At 38.2% G+C, this 23,724-nt stretch overlaps 2 protein-coding genes across 2 annotated transcripts in view; one reads left to right on the top strand and one right to left on the bottom strand.

Annotated features, from left to right (window-relative positions):
• The window catches only part of HHLA2 (HHLA2 member of B7 family), a 176,295-nt gene extending 173,661 nt beyond the window's left edge, over positions 1–2,634 (top strand). The window contains exon 6 of the mRNA XM_075336576.1: positions 2,470–2,634. Coding sequence (XP_075192691.1) covers positions 2,470–2,486 — 17 coding nt within the window. The 3' untranslated portion in view covers positions 2,487–2,634. The remainder of the gene's footprint in view (positions 1–2,469) is intronic.
• MYH15 (myosin heavy chain 15) overlaps positions 1–23,724 on the bottom strand; it is a 102,524-nt gene that overhangs the window by 19,468 nt on the left and 59,332 nt on the right. The window contains exons 18-32 of the mRNA XM_075336574.1: positions 23,233–23,300; positions 21,694–21,781; positions 21,486–21,603; positions 20,251–20,374; positions 16,942–17,078; positions 13,910–14,165; positions 11,843–12,085; positions 11,512–11,688; positions 9,678–9,823; positions 7,377–7,467; positions 5,406–5,795; positions 4,953–5,079; positions 4,561–4,679; positions 3,346–3,542; positions 2,700–3,049 (exon numbers count right to left, since the gene is read on the bottom strand). Coding sequence (XP_075192689.1) covers positions 2,700–3,049; positions 3,346–3,542; positions 4,561–4,679; positions 4,953–5,079; positions 5,406–5,795; positions 7,377–7,467; positions 9,678–9,823; positions 11,512–11,688; positions 11,843–12,085; positions 13,910–14,165; positions 16,942–17,078; positions 20,251–20,374; positions 21,486–21,603; positions 21,694–21,781; positions 23,233–23,300 — 2,631 coding nt within the window. The remainder of the gene's footprint in view (positions 1–2,699; positions 3,050–3,345; positions 3,543–4,560; positions 4,680–4,952; positions 5,080–5,405; positions 5,796–7,376; positions 7,468–9,677; positions 9,824–11,511; positions 11,689–11,842; positions 12,086–13,909; positions 14,166–16,941; positions 17,079–20,250; positions 20,375–21,485; positions 21,604–21,693; positions 21,782–23,232; positions 23,301–23,724) is intronic.

The following is a 23,724-nucleotide window of genomic DNA, read 5'->3' as shown; positions in this document are numbered from 1 at the left end:
GTGTGCCTTGGATCATGTGCCGTTCCCTTTCTTCTCCAAACTTTTTTCTTCCCATCATTCTGGTACAGGTTGATCTTTGTCTCATCTGTCCATAGAATACTTTTCCAGAACTGAGCTGGCTTCATGAGGTGTTTTTCAGCAAATTTAACTCTGGCCTGTCTATTTTTGGAATTGATGAATGGTTTGCATCTAGATGTGAACCCTTTGTATTTACTTTCATGGAGTCTTCTCTTTACTGTTGACTTAGAGACAGATACACCTACTTCACTGAGAGTGTTCTGGACTTCAGTTGATGTTGTGAACGGGTTCTTCTTCACCAAAGAAAGTATGCGGCGATCATCCACCACTGTTGTCATCCGTGGACGCCCAGGCCTTTTTGAGTTCCCAAGCTCACCAGTCAATTCCTTTTTTCTCAGAATGTACCCGACTGTTGATTTTGCTACTCCAAGCATGTCTGCTATCTCTCTGATGGATTTTTTCTTTTTTTTCAGCCTCAGGATGTTCTGCTTCACCTCAATTGACAGTTCCTTAGACCGCATGTTGTCTGGTCACAGCAACAGCTTCCAAATGCAAAACCACACACCTGTAATCAACCCCAGACCTTTTAACTACTTCATTGATTACAGGTTAACGAGGGAGACGCCTTCAGAGTTAATTGCAGCCCTTAGAGTCACTTGTCCAATTACTTTTGGTCCCTTGAAAAAGAGGAGGCTATGCATTACAGAGCCATGATTCCTAAACCCTTTCTCCGATTTGGATGTGAAAACTCTCATATTGCAGCTGGGAGTGTGCACTTTCAGCCCATATTATATATATAATTGTATTTCTGAACATGTTTTTGTAAACAGCTAAAATAACAAAACTTGTGTCACTGTCCAAATATTTCTGGACCTAACTGTATATATAAACACGCACACACATACACACACAGTCATGGCCAAAAATGTTAGCACCCTTTAAATTGTATACATATATATATATATATATATACATATACATATAGTGTGTTTTTCCAAGAGTGGCGGTGAGACTGTGGAAGGTTTGAGGGGTGGAGATGGAAATGGGGTGGAGCCTGGGTGGAGTCTCAAGGGGCCCAAACATTTTTCCAGTATGAGGCCCTGAAATTTCTAGTGGCGGCCCTAATGCCGCAGTCAGACTTTGACAGCAGAATGTAACAGGTTAACAATCACGGGTGAAGCTCCGCTCCTTTGGTCCTGGCTGTAATACACAGCCATTGCCTGCCAAGTATTGGGCGGGCTCACCCCGTGAACCTGCTCCATACATCCGCTTTTGACTTTCACGTATATGTATGGTGGATGTCATGAAGGGGTTAAATTATTATCTATTACCATGAAAATGCACAACAATTTTAAGGCACTCTGTTACACACTAGGGGGAGCTAAGTTTAATATCTAGCTTGTGAGACAAGATTCAGATAACTTGTGTTTCCATCATTTCATCCTCTACTTTTTCTGTGATTCTCCGTGCAGTGGACTGTCATATCAGTGAAAAGCTATGGGGGCTTTCACCAGGCCATGGTAAATTGGTCAGCACCACGATTGATAGCAGCACTTAAGGGAATATGAGCAGTGAACTGAATTAGCTCTGGTCGCTGCTGTTACGGGCAGTTGCCGGCTGCTGGCTATATTGTGTATGCTCAGCTCTTGAGCACTACCCATATCTCGACTGCAGTGTATGTTGGGAAATTGACAGACACTATTAAAGCCATAAAATATTAATGGCACAATAATCTGCTTATTGTTTTAAAATGCAAGCTAGTTTTTCATTGTACCTTCAGCTATAAGATCGTTGAAAGTTATGTGAAAACTAGATTTGGGATCAGGTTCTGGGGTCCTTTCCTACATATATAAGACACAGTCTGTAAGTTTCTTCTATTGCTCTGCCTGCAAAAGAGACTAAGCCCGTCATCATAATATCCCTCCCTCCATAAACTGGAGCGTATGAATAAGCTTTTATACTGTATATTATATTTATAATTATTTGAAAGGTGTGAATTGAGAAGAAAGCCTGTTACCAGCTGTACAGGAAATCTGTAGGAAATTATCAGCTCACAGCAGGTACATATCACAGTAAGGTCATATTCACATGACCATATAAAAAAAAAACCAGTTTATTGCAGAAAACCTGGACGATTGTTCTCACTGGTCATTTGTGTGCAATTTGTATACAATCTGTTTTTTTTACAGCAGCATCTATTACTAAATTGCAAGGCCATTTTCAGTTTCCACTGTCCAAAAATTGAAGTGTATCCTTAAAAAACAGATGCTCTACTGTGGTTCGCACCCATAGACTTGACTGTGTCGGTCTCATCTGACACACGGAATAAATTAGTGCATGCTGAGATTATTTTTACTCACAGATTTGGTCTTTGAAAAAAAATAAATGCTTGTCTGTATTGCTCTATTGAATAACATTCGCCTGAAAGAAGTCTGTTTTTTTCACGAACAGGACAGAAAATACGATGATGTGAACAAGCCTCAAATGCTGATTTGCCACAAAAATATTATATAACATGGCGACTGTATAGTTGCAGTTCTTGAAGCCAATAACAGATCAACCAATTTCTATTTCCCCCTGCGTTCCTCTACAATGAATAAGCTTCCCAGACTGTTCTAGAGACCTTAAGGTTTGGAAATTCCTCTACTCTTGGTAGTATAATATAAATGTAAATTACAAACCTTGCAGATTCTTATTTTCCCTCTTTACGGTTTCTAAGATATCCAGTGCTTCCTCATAGGCATTCTTTAACTTAAACAATTCAGTGCTCAAGCTGCGGGCCTCCTTCTGTGAGCCTTCAAGCTCAGCTTGGGCCTCCTCGTACTTCTGCTTCCAGTCAGATATAATTTTGTCAAAATTACGCTGCTTCTTGTCCATGGCAGCAGCAGCAGCATTGGACCTCTCCAGATCAATCATCATGTCTTCCAGCTCACTCTGCAGCCGATGCTTGGTCTTCTCCAGAGAAGCGCACTTAGCATTAGCAGCTTCAACGGCCTCTTCAGCCTCCTGGAGCCGTGTAGCTAATTTTTTTCTATGAAATAATGTAAAAGCAATCACATAAAGTACATAAAGATATAAATGTTGCTTTCTTTTGCTTTGGCCTTTACAATTAAGGCTCTGTTCATGTTTATGATTATCTCCACATAATTCCAGGTCTGTTCCTTGATGGACGCTGTGTGCACCCAACGGAACTCGGTGACTTATAAAAAGGGCAGCACAATTTTTTCCATTAAAGAGAGGCAAAATTAACAACACAGGTGTGAATAGAGCCTAATGCAAATTACAAATTACAATTAACCAATGGTACATAATATGTAGACCTCTTACTTTGCCTCTTCCAGCTCCTCTGTCCTCTGAATAGCATCTGTTTCATATTTAGTCCTCCATAAAGATACCTCGGCATTGCATTTGGACAGAGTTCTCTGGAGCTCGGCTTTAGCCTCTTGCTCTTCATCAAATTGTTCACGGAGAAGATCGCAATCATGTCTGGATGACTGAAGAGCATGAGCCAGTGCATTTTTAGCCTGAGGAAGAAAATGAAATTTTACATTCATACAGTAAGTAATAAATAGCAGCAAAAGAACAATAAAATACCACTTATCAAGTAGTAGATGAGTAAAGCAAAATAAGGAGCTAAAATATAACCTTTAATTTATCAAAGTTTTTAAAAACCTATAAAAATAGGTAGAAAAGTAACCAAACGCCCTTCTGGGTTCCAAGTACAACTGAACAATTTAGTGAGATGTGAAAAGACATGGCCAGCCCAGAGACGCCACTAATGTATAACAAAAGTTAAAAAAAAAAAAACAGAATAAAAAAACATAAATTGTGTATTTTCTGACCCCTAAATGGACAGTGGTCCCATAGGAAAAAATAACTTAATAGAAAAACACAATATAATCAAATATCTGTTTTCAGTAGTCAGCAATTCAAATGACTCCAATCATAATCATTGGGAGTACATATGAAAATAAGGAACAATCTCACCGGATGCATGGGGTGTGGAGTGAACCAGCATCTCCTTTCATATGGGTCCTCTAGTTGCCATGGTGTCACTGGCCCTATATGTCACTAGGCGTTCATAATAGCCTGTCACCCCAAACTTCCACTCTGACAAGGGCAGACCACAGCTACCCTGTCATAGAACCCCTGTACTCTCCCTAATTCCATCCCTGGATCTCAATATGGGACAATCAGGTACCCTATACTACGGAATTGGTTACACATTATGATATTCACCTCGCCACTTTGCAATGAGGGATTATCTTGTCAAGGAGCCATATGAGTATTTTAAATGAGGTATATTTGTATGAATATTACTCTGAATCTGTTTTTAATGTTTGATGTATACTCAATTATAGTAATATGTAAGTTTAACTGAATTCACCCTACTGTCTATGTTACATTTTTTTTCATTGAGGGCACATTAATTGATTTGATTAGTCTGCAATTACGGGGATTTTGCACATATCTTTCTGCAGCTGATTGGAATAGTGAGATACTAATGCCTAGGCACTCATACATAGTACAAAACTTCATTACCTTTGTTTCTTCTTCAAGTTGCTTTTTAAGTTCTTCTATCTGTTGAGTAAATGAAGATTTTCCTCTGGATAGTTGACTTATTAAAGATTCCTTCTCTTCAAGAAGTCTAGAAAATTCCCCTATTTTTATGAGACAAATAAATCACATTTCTGCAATTAACTTTTGCTCTAGTGCCATTTGCAGTATAATTCTACATGAACTTTTGTTTCTACATCTAATCTTTAAGGAAAATGGTTGGAATATCGTAAAACACAGTCATATGGTACCTACTCACTAATTGACACATTAACTATGGAAGGGTATTAGTTCATTTACATGCAACCTGTATAATTATAGCTTTATACTTCCTATAAGATTCTATTAAAGTTATTGGAAAAAAAAGTCATTGGCACCATTTTCAGCTTGAAGTTTTCCTCTGTTCGTGGTGAGGTCATTTAATTGACGGGTCATTTCATCCAACTTAGCTTTTGCTTCATTAAGCTGGTCTTCATAAGTGCGGCACAGTTTTTCTGATATGGCCTAGAACATAGATACATAGTCAGATATTGTATTGAGACAATTATGCTATATTTTGTTTGGGTAAAACTATCTTTATCCTAACAAATATCTGATCTTTAAAAACAACACATGCACTTGATCTGACGGCACTCTGCTCATACACTATGTAAATAAGTCTAATGATTGGTATCTGCTAAACTAATAATTTAAGGTTATGTTTTATTCATCATACTATAAGGAAATTGTAACTTTCTGTTTTATGTACACTAACATTTATGTATACATAGAGTTTTACAAAAAGTTACATTTTTCAAAATGTAAAATACGTCATAGTTTCTGAAACGCACCTTAGATTTGACTACTTGTTCCATATTTGAAGACAGATCATCTGCCTCCATCCTGAGCTCACTCTTTTCCTTCTCCAGTTTTTGCTTCACTCTTTGAAGATTGTCAATTTGTTCTCCTAGTTCTGAAACAGTGTCTGCATGTTTTTTTCTTAGAGCTGCCGCTGTAGCTTCATGATGTAAAGTGGCTTCTTCTAGATCTCTGCGTAGTTTCAGGTACTCTGCTTCTCGCTTCTTATTCATTTCCAACTGGGCAGATGTTGCTCCACCAGCTTCTTCTAGTCTTTCACTTAATTCTTCTAACTCTCTTGTGAGATCTGATCTCTGCTTTTCTACCTTTGCTCGTGCTGCCCGTTCAGCTTCCAGTTCTTCTTCTAGCTCTTCTATTCGAGCCTGAAAGGTATCCAATGCCAAATATCACTTGGATGCCTTCTTCTTAGTCATTTTCCTAATCTGCTTTAGGCTATATTCACATGCGGCATCTTTTTTGTCAGCGCATCTTGAGTGCATATTAAAATGCACCAAACGCAATGCATTTTTACAGCGTTTTTACCACGTCTTGCCCAATGCATTTTTTAAGTCAAATCTATTAACTGGAAGGGCTCAAAAACGCAGTAAAAACAGAAAAAGAATTGACATGCTGCATCTTGAAAAACACAGCCAAGATGCAGACAACAAAGGATGCCCAGTGTGAACAGCAAAATAGTAATCTCATAGACTTTGCTGGGAGAAGGAAATGCATGCATTTAGGTGAATCTTTGTGACCTCAAAAATGCAGTAAAAAATGCCCTGTGTGAACTTAGCCTTATACTTCTTAATATTCATAACAAGTTTTCATATTACTTCTTACTAAGACCTCATTCACATGTCCAATTTTCTTGTATGAGTGCTGTCTGTGCTTTTCATGGATAGCACTCGTACATGTAATAGTCTATGGGACCATTCACAAGTCCATGAAAATCACAGATGTTCAGTTTTGATCCAAAGGTCAGATCAACATTAGCAGTACAAGTCAATGAGTTTATGAAAAAAATCAGACCGCACTCGGATAACATCTGAGTATGGTCTGATTTTCACAAACTGTCAGCATGGAGAAGGTGGAGAATATTTTTTCAATTACTCCACGAGAAAATCAGATGACACTCGTCCCACATTTTGATCAAACTCTAATCAGAGTCTGATGAGAATAGTTGATACAATTTTCTTGTACGTGGAGAAATAGTACGTGTGAATGAGCACTTAACAATCATACATTTGTCCAAAGACTAAAAAATAAACACATTGAATTTTGCATGTCATTTATGATCAACTAGACAGTGGAATTATGATATGCAAACACAAATGTATGCTTAAATTATTACTCTATTACCTATCATGGCATTCTATGGGCCAGTGTCTGAACTAGTCTGTCTGTTCCTGCTCTGCCCCATCTACGTTGAGGTCAGTTGACACAAGGTGAAGTGGTAATACCAGAAGATGGGACTGTCCCTATTGGGGTACACCTTGTCATGGTAGGATAGCTTTTACACATTTTTTATCAAAAAAAATGTTACTGAGTACCGTATGATATTTATATGTACAATTACTATTTACTTGCTTAGTGCAGGATATATGCTCATTTTATTCTTATCTTAGGTTTTGTCTGTTAATTGGCCACAGTATGAACATATTTCCTATATACCGTATGCATACCGATTTATAGTGGCGTAATTTGAAGCTTGTGGACCCCAATACAAAAGCTCTAAAGGTGCCCCCAATAATTGCAAGCCTTCAATAGCTTTGGTCTTTTCATAAAGGCCAAATTGACTTTTTGGGACCCATAGGCTCCAGAGCCTGGATGCGATTGTATCCCCTGCACCTACGGTAGTTACACTACTGCCAATTCATGCTCTGGCTCATTTTTTTGGTTTTACGATCAATGGATTAGTCTTAGCCATTCATGAAAGTACTTGTAAGTAATGGTAATTTACTTACCTGAAGTTCCTTTATTTTCTTCTGAAGCTGGGTGATAATAGCTTGTTCATCTTCAATTTTAGAAGACATCTGATTGATTTCAAATTCCTTCCTATTAAAGCCAGCAGACACAAAAATGCATAACTACATCAGCAGAAGAATTACCAAAACATTTTTTGTGTGATTTATAGAACTGCAACCAAAAACAAGGAATGGGTAAAGTAGAAAAATAAATCATACTCACTTTTTCAATTCCCCACCAGTACAGCACCGGCACACCTGTGGTCCCTGCTAGTATATGCTCATTTCCTGAATGCAGGCTGGCATTACCACTGAAGCCAGAGATTGGCTGCAGCAGCCACATAGATGATGTAGAAAATGGAAAAAAAATGTTCACCTCACCGGATGAAAAACTGTACTGAACTCTCAAGATGTGCACGGACACGGAGTCCCACTTTAAAGGATAATGGAACACATGAAAAAAGGTAATCTTTTTCAGCACTCAATCTCCCAATTTTTCAAGTAAAAACACAAGCTTTATCCATTCTTTAGATTGAGTGCTGGACAAGATTACTGTTTTTTCACATAAACGATGCACTTTATGATTGCTGCAGTAAGTAAACAGAGACAGGCAGGGACCACTGGTGCTTGAGAAGGCAGGGGATGGAAGGTTAGAGCAGAATATTTTTAATCTTCTTTTTATGTGAAATTCCCTGCTCTTGGCTACTTGTTTATAAATCTTAGAAAATTCCTTAAGGATGTTGAAAAATAAACATAGGCCCGACCCATTAAAGGGAACCTGTTACCAGATATGTCCCTTGTAAGCTGCGGCTTCCACCAGTGAAACCTTATATACATCATTCTAGAAGACTGTATATAAGTGCCCCAGTCGCTCTGTATAGTGTAAAAAAGAGCTTTAATTATACTCACCAGCGGTATGGTCTGGTCTGATGAGCGTCGTTTGTCTCAGACCAGCGCCTCCAATCTTCTTGCAATCGCCTTCCTCTTTCCCTGCTCCATGTGGATGATGTGTTCTACGTCATTCACACTACGTCCTCCTTTAGGCTTCTGTGCATGCGCACTTCTGTTTGCCCAGCTGAGGGCAGAGCAAAGTACTGTCATGCACAGGCGCAGGGAAAGGTCAAAGAACGCCCGCAATGCACACTACAATATTCTGAGCTGCCCTCTGCAGGGCAGAGAAAACTTTTTGTGTGCAGGAGCGCAATGGAGGACACTGTGTGGATGATATAGGACGTGTCTCTCACATGGAGCTGTGAAGGAGGACAGTGATTGAAAGAAGAGAGGAAGAAATTGACCGAGACCAGTGACACCCATCAAACCTGACCACCCCGCAGGTGAGTATAATAAAAGCTGTTTTTTATGTTATTCTATAGAAATACATTTAGCTAGGACAAAATGTCACCACATAATTCCTTACCCATAATAATGGTGCATGGATGTATTGGCGCATTTCACAATGGTTTCCTAGGGGGAATGCACATCGATACATCCAGGTACCGTCAATATGGGCAAGCAATTATGTGATGACATGTTGTCCTAGCTAAATGTCATCCTTAACCTCCCTGCTTTGCATTGTGCATCCACTTGGATAGTATTTGATTGAATTACCGTACATTGTGGTATGCTCTGGGATTTGCCAGCATTTTAGCACCCCCTTGTGGCCACTTGCTGATTAGCAAGCCATCCTAGTGCATGTCCTCTGAAATCTAGGAAAGGCTGTTATACCATTGATACAGATGGTAGTTTACAGTTTTAAAATCCTCACAGAGTACATTAGCTAAAGCATAGCTTTTTTTTAAAAAAAAAAAAAAAAAAAAAGATATTTGAAAAGTTTTTTAAAAGTGTAATATTTATTTATTTAATTACATTTTTTGGAGATCCCCTTTAAATATGTAGCTTTTGATGAATTTCCAGGCAGCCTTTGCAGCGCCTCGTCCAGCTGCAGTTGGCGAATCTGCCTGTGGCTAGTATAAAAACACCAAAAGATCGCTATATTTTTGGACAACTGTGAATTTTGGAAAAAAAAATAATTTTAACATGTTTCACAACAGAAATTTGGTGTGAACACCTTGATAAATCAGGCCCATAGAATATCCTATAGTTGGCATAATAGCAAATTTGGGCATACATGTAAATGTTTGTAAAGAATGACTGCCGTCTGCACATTATATGACTGGCAGCAGCACTATTATTTTATTAATGAAGGAGTTTTGAATCTGGATTCATCTTAGGAGGTTTTCTAATGGACATTTCATTGAGTTGACCAAATAAACGTCCTCATTTGGATTCCTAATCGCTTACTTTTTTAGCTTCTCCTCCATTTGCTGCTTATCATTTTCCGCATCCATAAGACTCTCTTGTGTCAACTTCAAATCTCCCTCCAGCTTGCGTTTAGCTCTTTCAAGATCCATTCTTACTTTCTTTTCCTGTTCTAAGGAACCCTCAAGCTAGAAAGAAAGAGAAAACTGGTATTTTTTTATGTAAATTGCTTTTCTCACAATCCTTAGCCTTAGGGCACAGTCACATGGCCAATAAACTCATCTGAGGATCATATCGCATGTTCGGTCTGGCCGGCGGCTCTCCTGTCCTGAACTTGACAGCTACATTGAAATACATGCTGCCAATGTCATGAGTGTATCTCGCTTGGGGGAGACACCAGGTGAATCTAGTGTCAGAAGGTCAGAGCGCCTCGCTGCTGGCAAGTCCAATGCTGTTATTTAATAACGTCTCCTTCCTTGTGGTGCTGTAAGGGTTAAGCACCCTGTCCTGCCTGGCTGCGTGCTTTAGCTGTCAGTCTCAGGTGAGGCTCTTTGAGATCACTCCCCTTCCCTATTTAAGTCATGTCATCTGATCACATGATGCCTGTGATAGAAACTGAATCCTCATTTCTATGTGGTTCACTTTGGAAGGAGTGAGCTCTGGAAGAAGTCTGTTGTGTGCAACAGTGGTCTTTGCTGCACTAAAGCCACCTGTTTTTCCTTGCATGTCTATTTCCCTTGTTTTTATTCCTTCGCCTTGTGTTTCTGTATTGTAGTGGCGAGTCTAGTGAACTTGTCAGCCTACTCACTAGGCAGGGTGAGTTTAGGGCCAGCTGAGGAAATAAGGTATCCTGCTCGCAACAGGTTGAAAGAACCTGTATAGGGATGCAAGGGAGCTGAGGAGTCAGCTTTAGGTGAGTTGAGGAGGTGCCCCCTCACCCTTCTCCCTAGCTGCAGGGACCTCCATTGTATTGTGACCCCTGTGTCCCTTGTGTGTTATAACATCTTCTGGGGGTTTACCAGGTACTAAGTAAAGTCCGCTAGTCACATGCGTGACAGCCATGCTCGGGTCAGGAGAGACGACGGTCAGTCTGGGCATTGTAATGTGATCTTAGGACGAGTTATATGGCTGTGTGACTGCTTAATTGCTAAGCATTCATTGGGTATTGGGTTTACTGTTTACTTCACGTACTCTCTATATTTTACACAGCTGTAAGTAACTGCTTCATAAACGTATCTAATATTATTGCATGTAAAATACACAACAAAACAGGAAACATCTAATTTGTTTATACAGTGACCCAATGATGATGTTTCAATTGTGTATACACTTGTTACTACAGGTTTTCTTCTTGTACATTATGTATTAACTCCTTGCCGACATATGACATACAGTTACTTCATATGCTGGCTCCGTGACTTTGATGTGGGTTAAGAACACACAATTTTTTTTTGTATTCTTTTTACAAACTCCCTAATTTTTGTTTTTCTTGGCTTAAAAAAATAGAAAAAAAATACACGTTTGGCATCTCAGTAATCGCACTGAACTGAAGAATCATATTGCCAGGTCATTTTTATTGTATAGTGAACCTGGTAAATAAAAAAAAAAACTAATAATAATTGTGAAATTGTTCTTTTTTGCAGTTTCACCACACTTGGATTTTTTTTCTTCTTTTCAGTACATCACATCATAAAATGAAATGTGTCACTCAAAAGTACAACTTGTCCTGCAAAAAAAAACAAATCCTCATATGGCTTTTTCAATGAAAAACTAAAAAAGTTATGAATTTTTGGAAGACGAGGAGGAAAATAGCTATGTTGGCAAGAGGTGAGATTAGCTATACACAATGATAAGAAGTAAAAAAATCTGATCTTACATCATCTACTTGCTGTTCCAGCTTTGTTTTGAGTTTGGTCAGAGTGTTGACTTTGTCTTCTTCTGCTTGGAGGTCGTCCAGAGTTTGCTGATGTGCCTCTTGTAAGGCTTTTTTCTCCTTTGTTAACTTGGCGATAGTATCATCCAAAGTTGCCATTTCTTCTGTTAAGTTTTTGACCTGGAAATGGATTGGGAGAAAAACAATATTTGCCATAAGAACCAGTTATTGCACACTCATAATTCTCCAATACACTTACATTATAACCAAATAACCTTTATTACATTTTCCATCAGATCTCATAAGCTACTACAACACAGAATAAATAATTTACCTTATTTTCTGTTGCATGTTTTTCCTTTTCTGCTTTAGCTAATGTTATTTCAAGATCATCAATATCTTTCTTAAGTTCTGAACATTCATCCTCTAGTTTTCTTTTTTTAGATGTAAGTTCTGAGTTCATTTCTTCTTCATCCTCTATTCGCTCAGTGAGATCCTTAATTTTTGCTTCCATTTGAATCTTCGTTTTGATTAACAGGTCACATCTTTCCTCAGCGTCAGCCAGAGTGTCTTGTTCCTATAAGGATATTTTGCAAAATAAAATGGACTTACATAAGTTAGGAATTTTTGATTATAAATTTGAGCTCAGTACGAAACTGCTACTTATTTTTTATTGGTGTATGATTGACTTTCTGACATTTATATATAATACACACTCAGTATATCACAAAATAACAAACGTGAATACAGCCCTCACATTTTTGTAAATACAAATGATTCACAATAAATTATTTTTTTTTCAGTAACTCAATAAAAAAAATGAAACGCATATATTATATAGAGTCATTACAAAAAGAGTGATCTATTTCAAGTGTTTATTTCTGTTGTTAATGTTGATAATTACGGCTTACAGACAATAAAAACCCAAAAGTCATTATCTCAGAAAATTAGAATAATTACCAGAAAACACCTGTAAAGGCTTCCTAAGTATATAAAATGGTCCCTTAGTCTGGTTCAATAGGCTACACAATCATGGGGGAGACTGCTGACTTGACAGATGTCCAGAAGGCAGTCATTGACACACTCCACAAGGAGGGTAAGCCACAAAATGGTCACAGAGTACTGTATCCAAGCCTATTAATGGAAAGTTGAGTGGAAGGAAAAAGTGTGGTAGAAAAAGGTGCACAAGCAACTGGGATAACCACAGCCTTAATAGGATTGTTAATAAAAGGTTATTCAAACATTTTGGGGAGATTCACAAGGAGTGGACTGCTGCTGGAGTCAGTACTTCAAGAGCCACCATACACAGATGTATCCAGGACACGTGTCCTTGTTTCAAGCCACTCATGACCAATAAATACCTCCAGAAGCTTCTTACCTGGGCCAAGGAGAAAAAGAACTGGACTTTTGCTCAGTGGACCAAGGTGTTGTTTTCAGATGAAAGTAAGTTTTGCATTTCATTTGGAAATCAAGGTCCCAAAGTCTGGAGAAGAGTGAAGAGGCACACAATCCAAGCTGCTTGAGGTCTACAGTAGTGTGAAGTTTCCACAATCAGTGATGGTTTGGGGAGCCATGTCATCTGCTGGTGCAGGGCCACTGTGTTTTATCAAGACCAAAGTCAGCGCAGCCGTCTACCAGGAAACTTTAGAGCACTTCATGCATCCCTCTGCTGACAAGCTTTTGGAGATGGAAATTTCACTTGCCAGCAGGACTTGGCACCTGTCCACACTGCCAAAAGTATCAATACCTGGTTTAATAACCACAGTATCATTGTGCCTGATTGTCCAGCAAACTCACCTGACCTTAGCCCCATGGAGATTCTATGGGGTATTGTGAAGAGGAAAGTGAGAGACACCAGACCCAACAATGAAGACGAGCTGAAGGCTACTATCAAAGCAACCTGGGCTTCCATAACACCTCAGCAGTGCCACAGGCTTATCACCTCCATACCACGCCGCATTGATACAGTAATTCATGCAAAAGGAGCCCCAACTAAGTATTGAGGCATTTACTGTACATACGTTTCAGTAGACTAACATTTCTGAGTTTAAAATATTTTTTTATTTTTTTCAGTTGGTCTTATATAATGTTCTAATTTTCTGAGATAATGACTTTTGGGTTTTCATTGGCTGTAAGTCATAATCATCAACATTAGCAGAAATAAACACATGAAATAGATCACTCTGTTTGTAATGACTCTACATAATATATGCATTTCCCTTTTTGTATTGAATTACTGAAATAAATTAAGTTTTTGATGGTATTCTAATTTATTGAGATACACTTGTATGTCACAATTCATGTGTTTACTGCTTTCTAATTTTTATTTTATAGATGTGCAATAAACACATCAATGTGTTTTATAATTATTTATTATGTGCATGTATTTATACAGTCTTACCGCCTGTAACTGAAGTGTTAGATCATTCTTCTCCTGTACTAATGTGACTTGCTTTTCCTCCAGCTCTTTCCTCCTGGCTTCTGATTTTTCCAGTGCCTCCTTTAGCTTGAGGAACTCTTCTTTCATGTTTGCCATTTCCTTCTCTGTTTCTGCAGACTTCAACAGAGGCTTAATCTTGAAGAAGAGCTTCATCCAAGGCCAGTTCTTAACAGCCATGAAAGAACGAATGTTCCACTGGATAACAAGCAGTGCATCCCTAACAGATAAATTATTCTTTCCTATTACTATTTTGTAGACATTAACAGTTTCCGTTTTTGTTATTTTTTTAAAATATATTTTGAACCTCAAGTTGTCATAACTAAATAGTTTCAAAGAGTTATTAAAAGTTTAAGTATTTTTTATTATTTTGTAGACACTTTATATACTTGCAGATCAGTGAGGTCTGGATCCTGAGATCCCCACCCTAAAAGATAACTGAGAAGTATGCAAGTCAGGAGGCAGGAGCGCCAAAGCCAGACAGTAGAGTACAGACATTTAGTTACTCTTTATTGGAGTTCTCTGAGAAATATAAAAAAATAAACAATACAAATATAAATATTATTTTTTTAATAAATACCTTTATGTAGCAAAAAGGTATGCTTTATCTAGTGCACTAGCTCTGGATTTTAAAGAGGGCAACTGCCATCTATCAGTGTGCAACCGTCCTAGATTTCAGAGTATGGGCTGAGTGAAGAACATTTACTCAAGACAGATGTCAGGTCAGAGCAGTGTCCTGTCAGGCATCGTGAACATGCATTCCCCTGTTCGTTAACATGACATGACACTGACCAGACCACTGGCTAAAAGAGACGATAAACACATTTGTTACATCCATCTAAGTCTGCCTGACAGTTTTAGTACAGTGCAGGTAGTAATTCGGTCATCGGTTTCGCAGATTCTCTTCACGTAGCCCGTCCTACTGCGTGTCCTCTGAAATCTATGATGGGCTGCACACTGATATAGATGGCAATTGCCATCTTTAAAATCCTGACAGAGTGCATTAGATTAAGCAAACCTTTTTGCTAAATAAAGGTATTTAGAAAAAAATTTAATATTTAAAAGTATTTTATTACATTTCTCAGAGAATTCTTTAATATGGTGGGTTAAAAAAGATCATTTTTTAAAATAAAATGTAAAAAAACTTTCAATATTTCCAGCGAATCCAAATGGACTAAAAAAATGTTTTCTTATAAAAAATTCAAAATTGTATTTGTTAATTTGATTAAACGCTACATGAGGGATCTCTAGTACCGGTAAGTTGGCCTTTTTTCTTTTTTTATATATTAATAATAAAATTTTGACTTTTTTATAAGAATTTTTTTTTTGTCCACTTTGATTCGATAGAAATCTTGAAACTGCTTCACTATTTGCTTGTGGAAGGGCATCCACCCTGCTCCGTGCGGCTCCACAGCACATATAAGCTACATGAGGGATCTCTACTACCGGTAACCTGGCCTTTTTTCTTTTTCAAAATGTAAAAAAGTCACAATCTTGTACAAGTAACTAATTTTTTTTTTTGTTAATTTTTTTTATTGCATTATCTTCCAAGCATCAATTATCCTATTATCCTATAGTGCTGTTTTAATGCCCAGTTCTTAATCCTTTACATTCAGCTTTCAATTGTTGATCCTCAAAGATGACTACAGTCCAAGAGACTGCTGTCTGAGTACAAGAATTGGAAGCAGAGAGGCTCAGGAAGGGAGTGGCCCATACACAGAATGTTTGAGTATTGTGTGTGGCTCTTTGATGAGCAGCAGTTGAAAGGATCTACTCAAGGGACATGAACTGGGAACTGTAACAGCACTGCAGAATACTGATTGGCAGAGGAAGAGAAAGTAAGTTACTAGAGAATATTAAAAAAAACATAACTTGGCAAAGGCAGGAGGTTAATTAAATAAGACAAACAACAAATGTTTATATACGCTTTAAGTAAAAGTGACTGAAACTGTTGTAGAAGTATGAATGTCAACTACAATTCCTCCATTTGTGTAACCCATGACTTTCATAAACAACATTCATGCAAACAACATGCATGCACAAAGTTTTTGCTACACCTTAGATAAAAACTAGCCAAACCTGTTGATTAAGCTGGAATTGGTTTACTATCTTTTGTGACTGAGGGGGTTTCCAAACAGTCTCTTGATAGCAGATACCAGAGGAATGAAGGATCAGACATATTGAATTTTATTTACAGTGGCTTTCTCTTCTCTTTACATTGCAGAAAACATGCATGGTGGTACGCCAAGCCAAGTGTGCACATCAGTGATAGATTTGGTGGCGATAGCGGCTGTAAATTATCTGAAGGTTATGGCTAGATTATATCATCTGACTGCATCTTAAAGTAATTTTTATCATGTATATTTGTGTGCAGCAACAGTAATAAAAAAAAAAGGGTGATCCAGCTCAGCTGTGGTAAGGTCCGGCATGCAAGGATATCACTCTGGCAGTGTAGGGATCCAATGGAAGAAAAAAACAATCCAGTTTCCGGAATAATATAAAATCTTGTGCAAGTTTTATTTTAAAGGACGTAAAAATTATAATTACAAGGGACAAAATAGGGAGCCCATGTGCGCCTACGCGTTTCGAACGCTGCCTGCGTTCTTTGTCAAGCTAGACAATAAACTTGCTTGACAAAGAACGCAGGCAGTGTTCGAAACGCGTAGCCGCACATGGGCTCCCTATTTTGTCCCTTGTAATTATAATTTTTACATCCTTTAAAATAAAGCTTGCACAAGATTTTATATTATTCCGGCAGCTGGATTGTTTTTTTCTTCCATAGCAACAGTAATGCACAAGTATGGACATATGATTCAATTTAATTTAAGGTAGCCAAAGGCCATGTACATTACTTTAAAATCTTAAAAGATAAATCACATATACTGTATGTTCTGTGAGAAATATCAACTAAAGCTTTATCTTTAGATCATGTTATATAAGTAAAATCAATTTTTAATTTGGATTCATTTTCTTTTCCTAATTCTAAAATAATTTACCTTCTTTCAAGAATCTTCTGGAATTCAATTCTCATTAGTTTTCCCCGGGCTCTTGCCTGGATTAATGTGAGAATTTTAGCTAATCTTTCATCTCGCAACTCTTCAAGATGTCCAAGAAGACCAGCCTTGAAAAATACCTAGTGCACACGAACATATGTTATATTTTTCACTCAATTGTCATACAACATAAAGAACATGATGTTAAGACCGAGCATAACATTTAGGAGATGATACACTTGGACCCTGTCCATGGTGTGATAGCTAGAGAAGAGTGAACCCGAGCTTCGGGTTTCATACCAAACACAAACTTCACAAAAAAACAGAGTTCGGGTGCTTTATGTATGCAACCACTCGCGGGCATCGCTATGCTCGGACACGCTTGGTGCTTGGGCCGGTGCGAGCCGCTTGCAGTGTTTAAACAGCTCGCACTGGGGGTAACAACAGCGTGATTGGCTGTAGTGTGTACAAAATAAAATGAAAAAACTGTGCCCACCTGCTCCTGGAAGTGATTTGTTTATGGCTGGCTGCATGTGGGCAGAGACCCAAACTGCCCAATTAGTGACTTCCATTGGAGCTCAGGTCAAGTCCGGGTCCCAAATTGAATTTTATATAAAGTCCGGCTGCACTCACCGAACTGAACTTCTATAGGTCCGCTCGTCTCTAGTGATAACGTATTTTAAAGGGGCTTTTCACTGAAATATAGGGTAAAGTTTGGTAATGCTTAAAGGGTTATGACCATCTCCAAGATCCTATCCCAATATGTTGTAGATATAATAATAATAATATTAGCAGCACATACCTCCTGATATGTAGTATAGCTCTCCTGATATAGCCATGTGTCATGACTTACTTCATGTGCAGGGTATTGCATCTTAGGTATCCATGGTTATGTTCACTCATATAGTGACAGTTAGTTGCTCATGGTCATAACCATGGATACCTAAGCTGCAATGCTCTGCACATGAGATAAGAGACATGCTGTATCAGGAGAACTATGCTACATTTCTAATTGAAAAAAAGGAAGAAGTGATAAATGATAAGACAATAACCTCACAATATACAGAGATACATCCCAACAGTATATATAAATGTGGTCCCAGTAGGAAGTAAGCCACAGAAAGTGAACACACAGTGTCATTCCGCTGACGAAGCTGCTGCAATGGCGATACGCGTGGGGCATTGCTTGGTGACCCATCCACGTCCTTACAGGACCCACCCTGTCATATGAGATATTGCTATTCCTGTTGGAGTTGCCACACTTTATTGTTACTGATTTGATTCTGTTTAGCAGCCAGTATTATATTGCATTTCCTGTATACTATGGGATCACTTTCTGTGGCTTACCTCCTTCTGGGGCTGCATTTATATATACTGTTGGGCTCTATCTCTGTATGTTGTGAGGTTATTGTCTTATCATTTATCCCCCACCATGGGATCACCCGTTTTTGTGATATGATATATAGCTTCTGTTAGAGCCATTACATCCAGTCATGCACTGATTTACATTTTGTTATTATTGTCAGTGGTGTACCATCCCTTTGGGACCACATCTATGCATATTTTTGGGTTGTGTAATGATTAGTGTTGAGTGAGTAGTTAACTATTCGTACTCGCTATGCTGTTAGTGAGTACTGTCCGCAACTCGCATATTTGTTAAGAGTAGCGGGCGCAGTGTAAGTCAATGGGAAATACTCGCTAAGTAGCAACTAACCCGGAAGTCGTACTTTTCGTGTGAATAGCGAATAGTATGGCTTTCTGGTTACTCACGAGTATTTACCATTGACTTACATTGCGCCCGCTACTCGTAATGAATATGCGAGTAGCAGACAGTACTCGCTAACAGTATAGTGAGTACGAATAGTTAACAACGCGCTCAACAATAGCAACGATATATTGTGCGGTGTCTCTTTCTTTTTCTTTTATTTGTATTTTCATGCATTCCATTGTATAGGACGGTCCACTTTATAGATTTATAGATTTCCATAGGTATTTTGGGGTGATTTGCCTTCATGCTATGGGTCACTTGGTTTTAATTGTTTTTATGTTGGATTTGTAATAAAGGTCATGTTTTTTCACACTTTATAGGTCGTGCTCACTTTTCCATGTCCAGTGTCTTTTCTTCCTTTTTTTTTTTTTTTTTTTTTTACTATTTGGCCATTTCACTGCACCAGCCAGCACCCTATTTATTTATCTATTTATAATTATACTCATTTCAGAAGTGCACTCCATATTCTGTTCATTATAAATTTCTAATTGGAGGTATTTCCTAATCTTATTATTATTACACTTACTACATATTGGGAAATGATCTTGGAGATGGGAATACCCCTTTAAATATACCAAATTAGTCTCCCTGCTGGTTATTGTTTACAGTGTTGCTGCTGTGATGTCTTGTCTACAACTTATGACCACTGCAGCCAATCACTGGGCTCAGCAGTCTTGCACAATCTACATCGGCATCTCCATTTACCAAAGTGATTGTCAATAATAGTCATCTGTTGAAGCCAGGATGTCAATGCCGCAGCTATGCAAACAATAAACAGCGTCAAGGGAGCTCTGTAGTGACACTGGATTTTACAGGTAAGCTTTTATCTGTCTAAAATGTTACCACACTATTTATTGCTGTATAGACATTAATGGAAGGGAATTGAATTGATCACCACAATGTTTTATTTCTTGTGATGTTACCAAAGTCTGAGTCTATTATTGATTCATTATGAAGACATTCCATCACTATTGGGAGTTTTATAGCTTTTCTATATCTCTATACTTATTGCCTACACTGTGTATCATTATTCAACAGAACTGAGCTTAGCTACACTTAGAATTCTCTATTACGGAGTCTACTTTTGCTGTTAAAGCATGAGATTTCACTATTTCTAGTAAATTATGTGTTGTAATACAGAGATCGCAAGGGTTGTCCAAGGTGAAGATAGTGTTGACTTCTCCTTATCAAAATTAGATTGATGGGAGTTGGACACCGGCCACCCCCACTAATCAGCTGTTTGCTGGTATCATACGAGCCAGACGTACACAATGTACTAAGCGCAGCTCTGTGCCCAGTGTAGTGGGCAATTCAGCTCAGCTCATATCAATAGGAGCTGAAATACAGCCCCTGAGATCAGCCACTACACTGTGTACCTCTGGCCATCCAGGAGCATCATGCAGTAATTGTGTGCTGAGTGCCGAGTGTCAGACCCCACCAATCTATTATGGATGACCCATCCTATTAATTTGAGACTCACCAAAAAAAAGGTTAATAATAATATACATTTTTTAACTAAATATTTCTAAACTATTATTATTCACCTTGGTATGCCCAAAACGATACTGTGTATGATCAATGTCCAAACTTCCCAAGAGTTTTTCAGAGGCTTTCCTGCTGTCTACAAATTTGTCCTCTGGGATGGCGGTAGGATTCAGAATGCGGTACCTTGAAAAACAAAATTAGTAAGTTTTAATTAAATCGGGAGGGGGGGTATTTCTAGCTTTCATAGCACCTGGAACAAAAAATAAAATTGAAGAGGTAAAATTGTCAAACACAGGTGCTATTAAAAGTATTGTATGTTCTAGTATGAGCTAACCGGAGACCAAATCTAAATAATAAAGAGATTGGTGCACATTAACGTGCGTCCCCTTCTGAAACAAGTTCACCTGGGGTGCCAAGTGTCATACTTCCACTAATCTAATACTGTTGGGGTAGGCAGAGGATATGCCATCAATTTTCAAACCCTGAAAAACACCTATTATACAAAATTGCTAGTTTTCCTTACAAGTGTAGTCATTTATAACATTGTTTTGATTACCCTGATCTTATGATAACCAAGATAACATTTTTTTTCTTTTGCATTTGATTTATTTACCAAAAGGGGTATTATCATCTCCAAAATCCTATCCTAATATGAATTAGGTGTAATAATAATACTATTAGCAAATACCTGCAATTAGTATAGTTCTTCTGATTCACTATGTTGCTTACCTCATGTGCAGGGCATTTCAGGACCTTATGTATCCATGGTTACGACCACGCATATAGGTACAGTTACTTAGCTAGTTAGTTGCTAGTGGTCATAACCTGAATATCTAAGGTCCTGCAATGCCCTGAACATCAGGTAAACAACATATTTCACACTTTATAGGTCGTGCTCACTTTTCCATGTGCAGTGTCTTTTCTTCCTTTATTTTTTACTGTTTGGCCATTTCACTGCACCAGCCAGCACCCTATTTATTTATCTATTTATAATTATACTCATTTCAGTAGTGCACTCCATTTTCTGATCATTATACATTTCTAATTGGAGAGATTTGCTAATATTATTATTACACCTACTACATATTGGGATAGGATCTTGGAGATGGGAATACCCCTTTCAGTTTTCTTTTTGTTGTTGAACTGAAGTCGCACTACTTCAATACGTCCCAAAAATGGGTTATATGTTATTTATAAATATCTGACTTCATGCACCATGAGTATCTATATTTCCATCATGATTATTGATAGTTAATTACCTAACGTAAGGAATTCTCTACGACTGATAACATACCTTTGTTTGAAGTCAGCGTACAAAACCCTGTTTGGAAACCCTTTGCGACAAATTCGTATTCCCTCTAAGACACCATTGCAACGGAGTTGATGAAGAACCAGGAATGGGTCCATAACACCTACAGTAGCATAAAATACAGCGTGTATTCATACCTCTAAAGCATCATTTCAAACATTGACACCAGACTCTAAATGACGTCGGAAATTACCTGGAGTCTTCGTTTCATTGGGAATGATGCAGCGAACAAAATGTGGTGCTGTTGATCTAAGATTGGTCATTAATTTATTCAGATTTTCCTAAAGTTAAAAGAATTTATGTTAATAATGAAATACGTTTTTGACTTGAAAGGGAATCAGTCAGCTGCTACATGCTGCCCAAACTGTGGGAAGTACGTATCAGCGACTGGCTGTATGATCTCAGCCAGATGTTCCCTTGCAGGTTCTTCCTACCTGCTGACAGTGATTGACCGCTCGTATAGGCAGAGTCCTGTCAATCCAGGTCAGCAGGTGGGGAGAAGCCGCCGGGGACCCACCTGTCCAACAAGTCACCCTCGTGGCTCGGTGCCAGACGGCTATTAAAAGTATGTTTTTCACTGAAATGCCACAGCGCTTCATAGTGAAACATATCTGGCTGAGATTATATAGCTAGTGGCTGATACATGCTGGCAAAAGTTTGGCCAATATGTATCAGCCACTTTTAAATATTCCCTTTAAGTACTAATTATGTCTTTATACTGAGAACTATAACAGTGGAAAATGTGTGTCCTTAAAATTACTGTTAATAACAATACTGGTTTGACTAGAGGGAATTCATTCACACCACCCTCAAAGGTATAACTGGTTCCCACCATGGAAATCATTATTTCCTGTACAGGTTCCCGAGCTGCTCTACCACCTAGAAAAAGCAGGTAGAATTCTTTGGAAATGCAGGTGTACCATGTTTGTATAACTTTATGAGTTGGGTGATCACCTTCCTCCATTGTCATCTTTTTCCTGTCGCTTTAAATTAAAATTTGTAGATTTATTTTTGGACACATACTTAGTGAAACATGCAAAGTGAGAAAATTACAGTTTTAGGCTCCAATTCATCAAGACTAGTGATTTTCTCCATGGTCTTTACAGGCGGCTTGGTGGCCATGAAGAGTATGCCTCTATATGTATGTGGAGCATCTGATAAGTGGCGTGTGCTTACATATGCTATGTCAGAAATCTTACTCTAATTAGTGACTGGAGTGAGATTTCTGGAATATGGAATGCCACTGCTGATCATGTCTTAGACGAGCTGGGCATGTTACTCCCACTTCAGCTCCACTCATTTTAGCGGTGCTGGGAGAAACTGGCATGAAAACACCTACAGTTTGCATTTTTTCAAAGCTTACCATGCCTAGAAAAAGTATTCATGCCCTGTGAACAGAGCACCTTCTTCCACATGCTAGCTGTGTCCACTACATGACAGGTAGAAGAAGGTGCTCTACTCAGATGAAACTAAGTAGAACTTTTTAGGCTAAATACAAAAAAAATGTAGAATCATTCACAGGATATAAATGCTTTTTCAAAGTACTGTATTTGGCATAAAAGATTTGCTGAATTGAGGCCTTAGTAATTAAAGAGTAGGAATACATTATAGAGTATCATAAAAAAATCCAATTGTTATGGATGGTAGATATGTAGATGTATGAATCAGCATAATAACAGTATACCATATTGTTCTATATTGTACAGAAAGCTAGGTATGTAAAAAAAATTACTTTGTGCATGGAGGACACAGTTTGGAATGAAGCTCCCTTCTTGCGCTTCTTTTCTCCACCTTGATCAGCTGGGAATATTGAGTAAAACAGTGAATTTAAGAATAAGTGTAGGAGCTATTATCTTCTGCATTATGTACTTAATACCATATTTGTCAGAAATATACCAATCATCGACAGGAAGAGGATACAATATATATATGTTAATGCACTATTCTTTTAATAATATCTGCATTTAGAGCCTCTATTAGGATTTCACTTTCAAATAGCATGACATGCAGCTACATTCTTGATGTTAAAAGAATGAAAACTGAATTGAACCTGTCTTACATACACTAAGGCGGGCTTTGCACGTTGCGACATCGCAAGCCGATGCTGCGATGTCGCACGCGATAGTCTCTGCCCCCGTCGCAGGTACAATATCGTGTGATAGCTGGCGTAGCGAAAATTATCGCTAATTATTATTACGCCAGCTTCACATGCACTCACCTGCCC

Source organism: Anomaloglossus baeobatrachus, chromosome 2 (assembly GCF_048569485.1).
Source record: "Anomaloglossus baeobatrachus isolate aAnoBae1 chromosome 2, aAnoBae1.hap1, whole genome shotgun sequence".
NCBI lineage: Eukaryota > Metazoa > Chordata > Amphibia > Anura > Aromobatidae > Anomaloglossus > Anomaloglossus baeobatrachus.
The sequence above is the reverse complement of the archived record's forward strand: the minus strand, read 5'-3'. Positions and strand labels throughout refer to the sequence as shown.